Below are 15,715 nucleotides of genomic sequence, written 5' to 3' on the forward strand. Positions count from 1 at the left end.
GCTGTGGCCAATTAGGGACAGTTATACATAGGTCATTAGAGTGTGCAGCCAATGGTTGTGCTGGATTTAACAGTGTTCTGCACTTCCATTTCTAACAGGAACTGAAAAGCTCACAATTTCAGAATGGAATTAAAGGCAAAGAGGACAAAATACATAATGAAAGTATATTGCAGAGTTGTTTTATTAGATACAATTTATCATTTTATATTACCATCTCAAAGTGTTTAATGTCCCTTTAAGCCCCCAGAGAACCCGACACACCTATACATGGGTGGTATCACTGTACCTTCTCAGTAAATGTATTCTTAAATTTCTATTTTGTCAAAAAATCACCACTTTTTTAACTTTGGTGGTAAAATGGTTGCATGAAAAGAGTCAAAATACCCCAAGTTTAATACCTTAGGTTGTCTTCTTTTAAAAATTATATACATGTGAAGGGTTATTCAGGGATTCCTGACAGATATCAGTGTTAAAATGTAACTATCGCTAATTTTGAAGAAAAAAAAATGGTTCGGAAATAGCAAAGTGCTACTTGTATTTATTGCCCTATGACTTGCAAAAAAGCAGACAACATGTAAACATTCGGCATTTCCTAACTTAGGACAACACTTTGAAACTATTTAGCATGGGTGTTTTTTGGTGGTTGTAGATGTGTAACAGATTTTGGGGGTCAAAGTTAGAAAAAGTGTATTTTTTTTTCATTTTTTCATCATATTTTATACATTTTTTTATAGTAAATTATAAGATATGATGAAAATAATTGTATCTTTAGAAAGTCCATTTAATGGCGAGAAAAACAGAATTTATGTTTACCTGATAAATTACTTTCTCCAACGGTGTGTCCGGTCCACGGCGTCATCCTTACTTGTGGGATATTCTCTTCCCCAACAGGAAATGGCAAAGAGCCCAGCAAAGCTGGTCACATGATCCCTCCTAGGCTCCGCCTTCCCCAGTCATTCGACCGACGTAAAGGAGGAATATTTGCATAGGAGAAATCATATGATACCGTGGTGACTGTAGTTAAAGAAAATAAATCTTCAGACCTGATTAAAAAACCAGGGCGGGCCGTGGACCGGACACACCGTTGGAGAAAGTAATTTATCAGGTAAACATAAATTCTGTTTTCTCCAACATAGGTGTGTCCGGTCCACGGCGTCATCCTTACTTGTGGGAACCAATACCAAAGCTTTAGGACACGGATGATGGGAGGGAGCAAATCAGGTCACCTAGATGGAAGGCACCACGGTTTGCAAAACCTTTCTCCCAAAAATAGCCTCAGAAGAAGCAAAAGTATCAAATTTGTAAAATTTGGTAAAAGTGTGCAGTGAAGACCAAGTCGCTGCCTTACATATCTGATCAACAGAAGCCTCGTTCTTAAAGGCCCATGTGGAAGCCACGGCCCTAGTGGAATGAGCTGTGATTCTTTCAGGAGGCTGCCGTCCGGCAGTCTCATAAGCCAATCTGATGATGCTTTTAAGCCAAAAAGATAGAGAGGTAGAAGTTGCTTTTTGACCTCTCCTTTTACCAGAATAAACAACAAACAAGGAAGATGTTTGTCTGAAATCCTTTGTAGCATCTAAATAGAATTGTAGAGCACGGACAACGTCCAAATTGTGTAACAAACGTTCCTTCTATGAAACTGGATTCGGACACAAAGAAGGTACAACTATCTCCTGGTTAATATTTTTGTTGGAAACAACCTTCGGAAGAAAACCAGGCTCAGTACGTAAAAACCACCTTATCTGCATGGACCAGATAGGGCGGAGAACACTGCAGAGCAGATAACTCAGAAACTCTTCTAGCAGAAGAAATTGCAACCTAAAACAAAACTTTCCAAGATAATAACTTAATATCTATGGAATGTAAGGGTTCAAACGGAACCCCTTGAAGAACTGAAAGAACTAGATTAAGACTCCAGGGAAGAGTCAAAGGTCTGTAAACAGGCTTGATTCTAACCAGAGCCTGAACAAACGCTTAAACGTCTGGCACAGCTGCCAGCCTTTTGTGAAGTAAAACAGATAAAGCAGAGATCTGTCCCTTCAGAGAACTCGCAGAAAATCCTTTCTCCAAACCTTCTTGTAGAAAGGAAAGAATCTTAGGAATTTTTATCTTGTTCCATGGGAATCCTTTAGATTCACACCAACAGATATATTTTTTCCATATATTATGGTAAATTTTTCTAGTTACAGGCTTTCTAGCCTGAATAAGAGTATCTACTACAGAATCTGAAAACCCACGCTTTGATAAAATCAAGCGTTCAAACTCCAAGCAGTCAGTTGGAGGAAAACCAGATTCGGATGTTCAAATGGACCCTGAATAAGAAGGTCCTGTCTCAAAGGTAGCTTCCATGGTGGAGCCGATGACACATTCACCAGGTCTGCATACCAAGTCCTGCGTGGCCACACAGGAACTATCAAGGTCACCGAAGCCCTCTCCAGATTGATCCTGGCTACCAGCCTGGGAATGAGAGGAAACGGTGGGAATACATAAGCTAGGTTGAAGATCCAAGGTGCTACTATTGTATCCAATAGAGTCGCCTTGGGATCCCTGGATTTGGACCTGTAACAAGGGACCATGAAGTTCTGACGAGAGGCCATCAGAACCAAGTCTGGAATGCCCCATAATTGAGTTATTTGGGCAAAGATTTCCAGATGGAGTTCCCACTCCCCCGGATGCTCCTCCATCGCCAGGGAACTCCTTGTTACCCCCTGATGGTTGATATATGTAACAGTCGTCATGATGACTGATTGAAACCTTATGAATTTGGCCTTTGCTAGTCTAGGCCAAGCCTTGAGAGCATTGAATATCGCTCTCAGTTCCATTATGTTTATCGGGAGAAGAGAGTCTTCCCGAAACCATAGACCCTGAGTTTTCAGGGGTTCCCAGACCGCGCCCCAGCCCACCAGACTGGCGTCTGTCGTGACAATGACCTATTCTGGTCTGCGGAAGCTCATTCCCTGTGACAGGTTGTTCAGGGTCAGCCACCAACGGAGTGAATCTCTGGTTATTTGATCTACTTGTATCGTCGGAGACAAGACTGTATAATCCCCATTCCACTGTCTGAGCATGCCCAGGTGCAATGGTCTTAGATGAATTCGTGCAAAAGGAACTATGTCCATTGCCGCAACCATCAACCCTATTACTTCCATGGACTGCGCTATGGAAGGAATAAGAACAGAATGAAGTACCTGACAAGAGCTTAGAAGTTTTGATTTTCTGGCCTCTGTCAGAAAAACCTTCATTTCTAAGGAAACTATTATTGTTCCCAAGAAGGGAACTCTTGTTGACGGGGACAGAGAACTTTTTTCTATGTTCACTTTCCACCTGTGAGATCTGAGAAAGGCTAGGACAATGTCCTGTACAACGGCAAAGAGAATGACTGGGGAAGGCGGAGCCTAGGAGGGATCATGTGACCAGCTTTGCTGGGCTCTTTGCCATTTCCTGTTGGGGAAGAGAATATCCCACAAGTAAGGATGACGCCGTGGACCGGACACACCTATGTTGGAGAAAATGGTATATAATATGTGTAGGTTCAGTATATGAGTAAGAGGAAAATTACAGCTGAACACAAACACCGCAGAAATGTAAAAATAGCCTTGGTCCCAAATGGTTAGAAAATGGAAAAGTGCTGTGGTCACTAAGGGGTTAAACTACCACTCAGGAGTGACAGAAAAATGCTGGTCCCGAGCAGACCAGGAAGGTGATTGGAGGGGCGTGACTGCTGCTGCAGATTTGCTTACTGGACTCGTCTGCTCTGGAGTAGCATTTCTCAATAGACTGTAGTGCTAAAACTACATGCATTAACAAATTAGAATTTTTTTTTTTTATAACACTTGTTTTATTGTCTTGGTATCCTTTTGCTAAGGAGTAAACCTAGGTGGGTTAATAAGACAATGTTTGTAGCAATGTTCTATAAAGCTGAAAACACGTGCACGCTCCTAAGGTCCTTTGAGCACACTTAGGTTTACGCTTCAAAAAAGAATAACAACTGAATGCTCTATCTAGACCATGAAAGTTTCAAAGGGACATGAAACTCAAAAAATTTATTTAATGATTCAATAGAGAATACTTTTAATATATAATTTGTTAATCTCTTGGTATCCTTTGTTGAAGAAACAGAAATGCACAAGAGTGAGCCAACAACATGAGGTATATATGTGCAGCCACCAATCAGCATCTCTTGAGCAAACCTAGGTATGCTTTTCAACAAAGGATACCAAGAGATTAAACAAATTAAATAATAAACGTACATTGGAAAGTCTTTTAAAAAAAACATGTACTCACTCTGAATTCTGCAACAATTTAATTTTGACTTTACTTTAAAAAGCAACAAAAAAATAAAATCAGTAAATATTAGGGATGCACCGAAATTTTGGCCGCAGAAAGTTTCGGCCGAAAATGGCATTTTTGGCTATTTCGGTTTTCGGTTTTTTTGCCTGTTATTTTCGGTAAAATTATTGTGTAGCATGTTTCAAATCTGATGCTAGCCTAGAGCTGCTGTTAGTTTATTACTTGACTTACTTTTCTGCATATAATGAATTTTCTAGGACTATACTTTATTTGGATAATTGGTAAAAAAAAAACTGTTAAATATGATTCTGTTACATAGAACTAAATGAAGAATAATACAGTAAATTGATATTTATAATTGTTTTAAGTAAGGATGCACCCCAATTTTGGTCACAGAAACATTTTGGCCGAAAATGGCGTTTTTTGCCTGTTTTTTTTTCGTTTTTTTTTTTTCTTGGTAAAATTATTATGTAGCATATTATTGTTTTAAGATATTTTTGTCCAATTTTAGTGTGTTACTTTCAATAAAAGTGTGGGCTTTTTATATTGGCTCTAAAAATGCAAAAAAAAAAACAAAACAAAAAAAATAATTTGAAAAAATACATTTTCAGTATCAGTTTCGGTTTTCGGCCAAGTGCATTCTGGATTTTCGGATTCGGTTTCGGACCAGAATTTCCATTTCGGTGCATCACTAGTAAATATCTGAATGTAATGCATAATTCTTAGAGCAGGGTGGATACAAATCAATGATTTAATAAAAATAAGGAAATAAAAAAATCTATTTGTTTTTATTTAAATCAAATACAGTACATTATAATCTAAAGGTTTTTCATCCTGAAATATAGATTAGTTTTTAATTATATAGCAAGATGCTGTAATATTCATGGCTATTATTAATATTTTTGTAAATTAATTGCATTAATCCATTCACAATGTCATGCTCTCCCAAAGGTTTGGACAATTGTTCTGTCTTGAAGATATCTCATATTTTGGTTTTGTAGTTCTCAAAACTGTGAATTTGTGTCTGCAGAAATAACACGCCCCTTCTTCACAGAAACATGTTATAAAATAAACACAAAAGAGTTGATATATAGAACTTAAAGGGACATCATTATAAAAGAAAAAAAAATGGGTTTCAGATAGAGCATACAATTTTCAGATTTATGTCTATTATCAAATTTGCTTCATTCTCTTGGTATCCTTTGTTGGAGAGCAATGCTCTACTGGGGCCTAGCTGAATACATTGGGTGAGACAATGACAAGCAGCTAGCTCACAGTAGTGCATTGCTTCTGAGCCTACATATGTATGCTTTTAAACAATGGATACAAATAGAACAAAGCAAATTATATAAGCAAAGTAAATTGCTAAACTGTTTAAAATTACATGGACTTTCAAAATTATGAAAGCTTAATTCTGACTTTACAGTCCCTTTAATGCCATTTCTCCCCTGCAAATCTATGTATACAGAATCATCCCATTCTAAGTTTCAAGAAGCTCAGTTCATAGAAGATTGTTTGGAGTGGAATAGATCTGCAAAAGGACCTAAGTGTGAGGAGGGAGGGGAATGCATTAAAACTGAAATATGTTATTGTTTTAGTAAAATAAAGATATTTAAATTGATATTATTAAGGTAATCATTACTTTTCTCCTTACAATAAAGTTCAGTTAAAAAGTTGATCATATATGAATGATTAACCTATTAAATTGGAGATAGTTTACCTCCCAATAATTTCATTCCTTTCAATGATCTATCTATGCATATCTAATGATATATAACCAAATCTGTAATAATCTGAAAAGTTATTATTCTAATAATAAAAAACATGATTTGAATTGATTTAAATTGGTCTTACTGACTAGTGATTTAAATCAAATCTACCCTGATTTAGAGTGAATTAGAAAGGCTAGTAACCCAAGCACCCTGTATCATGGTACAAAGTTACCCACCTTCTGCAACTGTGAGAAGATTGGCCAAGTCAGCAGAGGACACAAACTGCTGTGGTTCTGAGTTCACACTCCCAAGTGGCAGAAATGGATCGTAGTCCATAGATGACAAGTCTGCCAGACTTAGTATGTACTGACTTTGTTGAGTGTATGTATTGGATCCACACACACAGCTGTGTAACACCTTATTAATACAAGGAAAAAAAAGAATACATTTTAGCTTTGAAAACAGTCACCATCCGCACTTAAAGGAACATTAAAATTACTTTTTATGAGGAAGACACAAAATAAGCTTGCACATTTTTTTCATGTTACAAATTCCATTGTTACAAATTATTCCAGGTTCCACAACCCCAGCGTCAGTGGGTGTCAGTCCTCTCTATTTACTTGTTAAAGAGCCAAATTCTTTTTATCTCAGAGCACGCCCTCGAAGGTCTGGTGAAATTACATGGGGCCAAAACCACGTGCGTATAGAGAGAAGACTGTGATCCTTCAAAATCAATTAACAGCTTTAAAAGTACATATATCATAAACTTAAGGGTTACACAAATGTAATGGTTTCCGAGTCTATTCTTTTACATTTCAACTATCTCTTAAAGACACATAAAAGTGTATGGAAAAAAAAGCTCTAAAGAATATTTAAAGTCGGCTCCAGAACAGCAATCCACTATTAGGACCTGCTTGAACAAATCTGGTAAGCCAATGACAAGAGGCATATGTGTGTCGCTACCAATCACCACCTAGGTCACAGTAGAACACTTTTGCTCCTGAGCCAACCTAGGTATGCTCTTTAATAAGGATACCAAGAGAACAAAGTAAATTTGATAACAAAAGTAAATTGAAAAGTCTCTTAAAACTGCATGCTCTATATGAATTAAATTTTTATTTATTTACTTTAACGTCCCTTAAATTGCTAACAATGAAGGGAACAAGAAAAACTTACAGGGGTTTTCAAAGTGGATGTATTGAGTGTCAATTTTATTAGCACAATTTTAAATGCCTTTAAAATATTTATTTTGCATTTTTGCAATTACATTTCTAATATATACTATGCAAGAATACAAAAGATTACCTTAACCTGCCGTTAAAAAATTTACAAATCACATCTACTACAGTAAGTGCTTTATAAAGATTAATGAGTGATAGGTAAACAGGATATTAGATTTATAAAAACAGGATCCAGAGGGGGGGGGGGGGGGCAGAGCGTGGAGACATCCGTGATGGATGAACCACACTAAAGCTCTGTATACGGACCAAACAAAACCCGCTACTGGACACATCAAACACCTAATATGTGTCACAAATGAGCATCTCTAGCACGCAGGACATGATGTCATAACATCAGCCGATTCTCACAACTGTCTTAGCTGCTAAACGGCAACACATAAGCCGCCACTGGAATCACTATGTAAGGCCACACCTTACCCTCAAAGAGAGCGCCAAGTTCATATGTCTCAAAAAATGCTACATCAGCAATACCAGATCTCAGATTTAGAAAATAAATTAGACGACATTGAAAAATGGACAAGATGAAATAATCTTCGAATTCGAGGAAACACCCGAAACTATATCATGAGAGGCTATACAGAACTACCTCCAAGAGCTGTTTCAATCACTGGCTATAGCCAACTCTATAGTGTTGTTAGAATTTCCACTAGAAAGAGCGCACTGATCACTATGGACAAAACCAGGAGAAAATCAACCTCCCAGAGATATTGTAGTCTGCATTCAGAGTAATAGAGACAGAGATCAAATCTTCAACTTTGCAACAGCACAGCAAACTTTCTCGCACCTTGGAGCACAGATCCAAATCTGTCAGCCAAGACAACAGAAACGGAGGGACTTCACCACTTTAACTTCACATCTAAGAGCCTGAAAAATACCATACAGATGTTTTTTTCCAGCTTCACTACAAGTAACAAATAACAAAAAAGACTGGAATGCAAAAATCCAGCAGACATAGCCACTTTCTGTAAGCCAATGGAGATTCCTTCACCTGACAAACCTGCAACTACATCTAAGTCACCTACACAAGAACCACCTGCTCAACCCAAACCTCAAAGAAGGACCTGGTCAGAAGTTTCAAGAAGACAAGCCAAAAAGAAACAACTCATCGAGTCTCACAGCCCCATGTTCATTACCCATTTTGCACATTTAGAATGTTTGAAATTAGATAAGCATGCTGAGGTACATGACTTTAAATGTTATTTATTTTTTCAATTTCCAGTGACGGGTTTTGCCATGTCGTGTATAAGCCTTTGTTGTTTTTTAACCTACCTCTCACGCGAGAAGAACAGTCTAGTCACAAAGCAAGATATAGACAGAAGACTCCACGCTTGGATACATTATTACTAAAACTAATATACATACTTCCTCACGTCTTAGTTGGTAACATCAATAAAAACCTCTACTACTAGTGACTACTCATACTTCATGATAGTATATGTAGGAATATGCCTGTTGTGAGTGGAAACTTGAGATCTGAACAATACCACACATTCAGGTACCGTTATTACAGGGAGTGCAGAATTATTAGGCAAATGAGTATTTTGACCACATCATCCTCTTTATGCATGTTGTCTTACTCCAGCATATTAGGTGATGTGCATCTCTGTAATGAGAAGGGGTGTGGTCTAATGACATCAACACCCTATATCAGGTGTGCATAATTATTAGGCAACTTCCTTTCCTTTGGCAAAATGGGTCAAAAGAAGGACTTGACAGGCTCAGAAAAGTAAAAAATAGTGAGATATCTTGCAGAGGGATGCAGCACTCTTAAAATTGCAAAGCTTCTGAAGCGTGATCATCGAACAATCAAGCGTTTCTTTCAAAATAGTCAACAGGGTCGCAAGAAGCGTGTGGAAAAACCAAGGCGCAAAATAACTGCCCATGAACTGAGAAAAGTCAAGCGTGCAGCTGCCAAGATGCCACTTGCCACCAGTTTGGCAATATTTCAGAGCTGCAACATCACTGGAGTGCCCAAAAGCACAAGGTGTGCAATACTCAGAGACATGGCCAAGGTAAGAAAGGCTGAAAGACGACCACCACTGAACAAGACACACAAGCTGAAACGTCAAGACTGGGCCAAGAAATATCTCAAGACTGATTTTTCTAAGGTTTTATGGACTGATGAAATGAGAGTGAGTCTTGATGGGCCAGATGGATGGGCCCGTGGCTGGATTGGTAAAGGGCAGAGAGCTCCAGTCCGACTCAGACGCCAGCAAGGTGGAGGTGGAGTACTGGTTTGGGCTGGTATCATCAAAGATGAGCTTGTGGGGCCTTTTCGGGTTGAGGATGGAGTCAAGCTCAACTCCCAGTCCTACTGCCAGTTTCTGGAAGACACCTTCTTCAAGCAGTGGTACAGGAAGAAGTCTGCATCCTTCAAGAAAAACATGATTTTCATGCAGGACAATGCTCCATCACACGCGTCCAAGTACTCCACAGCGTGACTGGCAAGAAAGGGTATAAAAGAAGAAAATCTAATGACATGGCCTCCTTGTTCACCTGATCTGAACCCCATTGAGAACCTGTGGTCCATCATCAAATGTGAGATTTACAAGGAGGGAAAACAGTACACCTCTCTGAACAGTGTCTGGGAGGCTGTGGTTGCTGCTGCACGCAATGTTGATGGTGAACAGATCAAAACACTGACAGAATCCATGGATGGCAGGCTTTTGAGTGTCCTTGCAAAGAAAGGTGGCTATATTGGTTACTGATTTGTTTTTGTTTTGTTTTTGAATGTCAGAAATGTATATTTGTGAATGTTGAGATGTTATATTGGTTTCACTGGTAAAAATAAATAATTGAAATGGGTATATATTTGTTTTTTGTTAAGTTACCTAATAATTATGCACAGTAATAGTCACCTGCACACACAGATATCCCCCTAATATAGTTATAACTAAAAACAAACTAAAAACTACTTCCAAAACTATTCAGCTTTGATATTAATGAGTTTTTTGGGTTCATTGAGAACATGGTTGTTGTTCAATAATAAAATGAATCCTCAAAAATACAACTTGCCTAATAATTTTGCACTCCCTGTATTGCTACTCAAATGCGAAAGGCGTTTTATCACCAAAAAAAAACAGTCCATTGCCTTCCATTTGGCATAATCTTGGTTCAAGAAACCCATTTAAAAAAAAATCCAACAAACCTAAATTATCGAAACTTTATAATGATCAGCATTTTTTATGTTCATGCCCTCTTTTGGATTATTGCAAAAATACCAGGAAAATTAAGGTAGAATATTAATCTTAGTGGGATTGTATTATGGTAGACCACTCAAACTAGCCAATTTTGAAGCACCAAAAAGACCCACCTACTTATTTTTCTGCAGAACTATAAATCAGTTACTAGATATTGCAAAAAGACCAATATTCATTGGAAGAGGCTTTAACTTCCCCATATGCCCAAAGCTAGCTACCTCCACAGGGAAGTCATATCTTAGGTAATAAACACATTAAAGCCAAATGGTTAGCTTTGCAGACCCTCCAACTATTTAATATCTGCCAAACTACGCACCCAACCGTACAGAACTACACCTTTTCCATCCACAATGCTCTTACACACATTTAGACTATTTATTATGCAATCAATCTTATCTTCCTTTATAGACTCCAAAATAACTCAAACAGTATGGTCAGATCACGGAATGGTGCTAAGCTCCTTTAAGTGGTGTTCAAAGCCCTATAACCGCCCGAATTGGAGGCTTAATGACCATCTTTTCAGACCCACAAATAATAACCGCTATCACAGAAAAAAGATTACTGGATTTTTTACCTTCAATAATCCTAGCACCACATTAGCAATAAATAATTAACCTCTAAACTAATAGCTTCAGAAACTGCACATAAGCAGAAACCCCAGTCTACCCAACTTTAAACAGAACTACAACAAGCCAGGGATGACAATAAGTACCTAATAAAAAAAATGCATACTTGAGATTCCTTACCTCTAGGGCTGTTTTATTTATTGGAAACAACAATAAAATACAAAACTTTTATAAGACACATCTCAGGACCTTCTGGTGTCACCCATTCAGATAACAAAGACAAAGTCAATGATTTTGCCAAGTATTATGCCTCATTGTACAACTTACAGGGAGTGCAGAATTATTAGGCAAGTTGTATTTTTGAGGATTAATTTTATTATTGAACAACAACCATGTTCTCAATGAACCCAAAAAAATCATTAATATCAAAGCTGAATAGTTTTGGAAGTAGTTTTTAGTTTGTTTTTAGCTATAGCTATTTTAGGGGGATATCTGTGTGTGCAGGTGACTATTACTGTGCATAATTATTTGGCAACTTAACAAAAAACAAATACAGGGAGTGCAGAATTATTAGGCAAGTTGTATTTTTGAGGATTAATTTTATTATTGAACAACAACCATGTTCTCAATAAACCCAAAAAACTCATTAATATCAAAGCTGAATAGTTTTGGAAGTAGTTTTTAGTTTGGTTTTAGTTATAGCTATTTTAGGGGGATATCTGTGTGTGCAGGTGACTATTGCTGTGCATAATTATTAGGCAACTTAACAAAAAACAAATATATACCTATTTCAATTATTTATTTTTACCAGTGAAACCAATATAACATCTCAACATTCACAAATATACATTTCTGACATTCAAAAACAAAACAAAAACAAATCAGTGACCAATATAGCCACCTTTCTTTGCAAGGACACTCAAAAGCCTGCCATCCATGGATTCTGTCAGTGTTTTGATCTGTTCACCATCAACATTGCGTGCAGCAGCAACCACAGCCTCCCAGACACTGTTCAGAGAGGTGTACTGTTTTCCCTCCTTGTAAATCTCACATTTGATGATGGAACACAGGTTCTCAATGGGGTTCAGAACAGGTGAACAAGGAGGCCATGTCATTAGATTTTCTTCTTTTATACCCTTTCTTGCCAGTCACGCTGTGGAGTACTTGGACGCGTGTGATGGAGCATTGTCCTGCATGAAAATCATGTTTTTCTTGAAGGATGCAGACTTCTTCCTGTACCACTGCTTGAAGAAGGTGTCTTCCAGAAACTGGCAGTAGGACTGGGAGTTGAGCTTGACTCCATCCTCAACCCGAAAAGGCCCCACAAGCTCATCTTTGATGATACCAGCCCAAACCAGTACTCCACCTCCACCTTGCTGGCGTCTGAGTCAGACTGGAGCTCTCTGCCCTTTACCAATCCAGCCACGGGCCCATCCATCTGGCCCATCAAGACTCACTCTCATTTCATCAGTCCATAAAACCTTAGAAAAATCAGTCTTGAGATATTTCTTGGCCCAGTCTTGACGTTTCAGCTTGTGTGTCTTGTTCAGTGGTGGTCGTCTTTTAGCCTTTCTTACCTTGGCCATGTCTCTGAGTATTGCACACCTTGTGCTTTTGGGCACTCCAGTGATGTTGCAGCTCTGAAATATGGCCAAACTGGTGGCAAGTGGCATCTTGGCAGCTGCACGCTTGACTTTTCTCAGTTCATGGGCAGTTATTTTGCGCCTTGGTTTTTCCACACACTTCTTGCGACCCTGTTGACTATTTTGAATGAAACGCTTGATTGTTAGATGATCACGCTTCAGAAGCTTTGCAATTTTAAGAGTGCTGCATCCCTCTGCAAGATATCTCACTATTTTTGACTTTTCTGAGCCTGTCAAGTCCTTCTTTTGACCCATTTTGTCAAAGGAAAGGAAGTTGCCTAATAATTATGCACACCTGATATAGGGTGTTGATGTCATTAGACCACACCCCTTCTCATTACAGAGATGCACATCACCTAATATGCTTAATTGGTAGTAGGCTTTCGAGCCTATACAGCTTGGAGTAAGACAACATGCATAAAGAGGATGATGTGGTCAAAATACTAATTTGCCTAATAATTCTGCACTCCCTGTATAAACACATGACTCAGCTACTGAAACTAACAATTAATGATTATTTGGCCCACATTCATCTCCCAACCTTATTGTAAGGAGATTCCTCCACCTTAGATTTACCATTTTCTATGAAAAAAATCCTAGTAGCAATTAAAACTCTGCCAACTGTTAAATCTCCAGGGCCAGATGGCATCACCCCAGAATATTTTAATTTGTTAAAAATGCAAATCAGCCCACAATTCTTAGAAATGTTTCAGTCAATAGACCAAAATAATCGCGTCCCTCATTCCCTTCTAGAGGCCTCCATTTTGGTAATTACGAAACCTGGAAAACTAACAGACCTAGTAAGCAATTATCGATCAATATCTTTAATAAATGTTGATGTAAAATTATACGCCAAGCTACTAGCAACCCGCTTAAAGTCCTACCTTATCTAATCCATACAGATCAAGTTGGCTTCATTCACCACTAGAGTACTTCACACGTTCCATATAGCCATAAACAAAGGAACCCCGCTAATTTTACCCTCCACAGGTGAAGAGAAGGCTTTAGACAGACAGAGTAGGTTGGGAGTTTATGTGGTCTGCTCTGACAAAAAACAAATTTGCAATATCTATATAGTCTAGTGGTCGGCTACTATGTACAAAATGATACATGCGAGCTTAGTAGATTATATTGACCCAACACCTATTCCATAGGTATGAGCACGACATTGTTGTTGAACAAAAGCAAAAGGTACTATATTAATCCTAGAAGGGGTAGGCTCAGAAGCAATAATACACTGCTGGCAGCTAGATGGTGAATGGTGCCTCTACAAATATGCCTTACACAATGTGTTCAGCTAGCTCACAGTAATGCAATGCTGCTCTTTCAACAGAGGATAACGTTTTAATTTTTAAATTGGAAAACATGTATGCTCTGTATAAGCAAATAAAGAAAATGTTGGTTTCACGTCCCTTTAAGTCAGAGCTTTCCAAACTTTTCATGTTGGCGACACACTTATTAGACCTACAAAATTTTGCGACACAGTAATTCAGTTGTACAGGCAAACAGGAGGTTAAACTAAATTGTTTTAAGAGATACGGACACATACATAAATAGTATAATAACGAAATGTATTTACAAGTAACCGTATGTATGTGCAAGAATTAAAAAAAAGTTTAACAACACCAATAGCTACTTATTATTTTAATGGGATGCATGAGGTTGATGGGATGAACACAATTTCTGAATATTTGGTGGAATATTAGACACTTGCATTTTCATGAAGCACTTTTAAGCTTCCCCTTCCCATCCTTATATCAAGAGCAGGAGCAGCAATGCACTACTGGAAACTAGCTGCAAAAAACAACCCTTTGACTTCTGACTTCAGCTCAGCGTTTAAGTTGCTACCCTCAGAGCTCGGTGAGTCCGATTGACTACTGCCTGCGCTGCAAAAACACTGCTGTCGCACTCACTGACTACACGTGCAATCACATGCCAATTAAGGAGACTACACGTGCAGTCAGGAGTCAATGTGCCGCCAAAGCCGCCAATCAGAATTGTTTCAGTTCCCACTGAGCTGCACCAATAGGTTAAGATGATCTGTGACCCCCTAGGTATCAGTCACGTGTCAACCATGTGATATGCGTAGCAGGCAGGCGGAAAGTCAGAAACAAAAAAAAAATGTTTTAAAATTAAATTTTAAAAAATTTGTGCTGAAGCAGGGACACACCTACACACTGCTGCAGACACACTAGTGTGTCCCGACACACAGTTTGGAAAGCACTGCTTTAAGTTATTGGGCAGGCTGATTAAACTGGCAAATTTAAAATTATTCAGAGAAATGGTATAAAGCAGTAGACTCAATCTTAAGGAAGGCTGGGACTTGAATATTGTTCAGTCAGTTTTTAGATTGAAGACTTCATCACAACAATATATATACTCAAATAATTGGAGTTGGTAACGTCTTACCCTGTATATATAATTAAGGAGGGAGGCTTTTGGAGAATGGGGCTCTTCAAGGGCAGATGTAGATATTGGCTCCAATAAGGTCTGCAACGGAAGGGCCATGCACCAGTCCAGCAGGCACAGTAAAAGTGACACAATAAACTGAAGGTTTAAAAAAAAAAAAAAAAAAGTTTAGCACATATAAATGTTATTACTGAGATTTAAGTTAAAGAATAAACAGCTAATATAGGGTACCCCAGCTAAAGCATTATTAAAAGCACTGTAGACTTGTGCCTACATTCATCTTATAGGGACAGTGTACTGTAAAATTTGTTTCTCCTTAATGTGTTTCCAATTACTTGTTATACCAGCTGCAGAGTTTAAAAAGTATGGGGATGTGTTCCTTTAGGTATAATTTTATATAAGAAATAGCCGTTTCTGCTTAATTAAAACCACAACCCAATACAGGGCCAGAGTACAAGTGGAGCACTAATTAACACTCCTGCTCGAGCATTAACTGCACTTATGAGTTGAAAGTAAACTGTTTCAACTGGAGCGCTAACTCAACGGGTGCAAAAAGTCGAATTTAGAATTTCACATGCACGTTCACTTATTCCCCTATGGAGAAAAAAAAGTGGAAAATAATGCCCTACTCGCGCACAAACTCGATTGCAAATT

The 15,715-nt window shown here is 38.2% G+C and overlaps 1 protein-coding gene across 2 annotated transcripts in view; it reads right to left on the minus strand.

Annotated features, from left to right (window-relative positions):
- Positions 1-15,715, minus strand: part of RALGAPA2 (Ral GTPase activating protein catalytic subunit alpha 2) — a 1,332,894-nt gene that overhangs the window by 468,400 nt on the left and 848,779 nt on the right. For both annotated transcript variants that reach the window (XM_053712011.1, XM_053712010.1), the window contains 2 exons: positions 15,062-15,199; positions 6,239-6,419 (listed from right to left, as the gene is read on the minus strand). In XM_053712011.1, the coding sequence (XP_053567986.1) occupies positions 6,239-6,419; positions 15,062-15,199 (319 nt within the window). The remainder of the gene's footprint in view (positions 1-6,238; positions 6,420-15,061; positions 15,200-15,715) is intronic.

Source organism: Bombina bombina, chromosome 4 (genome assembly GCF_027579735.1).
Source record: "Bombina bombina isolate aBomBom1 chromosome 4, aBomBom1.pri, whole genome shotgun sequence".
In the NCBI taxonomy this organism is placed as follows: Eukaryota; Metazoa; Chordata; class Amphibia; order Anura; family Bombinatoridae; genus Bombina; species Bombina bombina.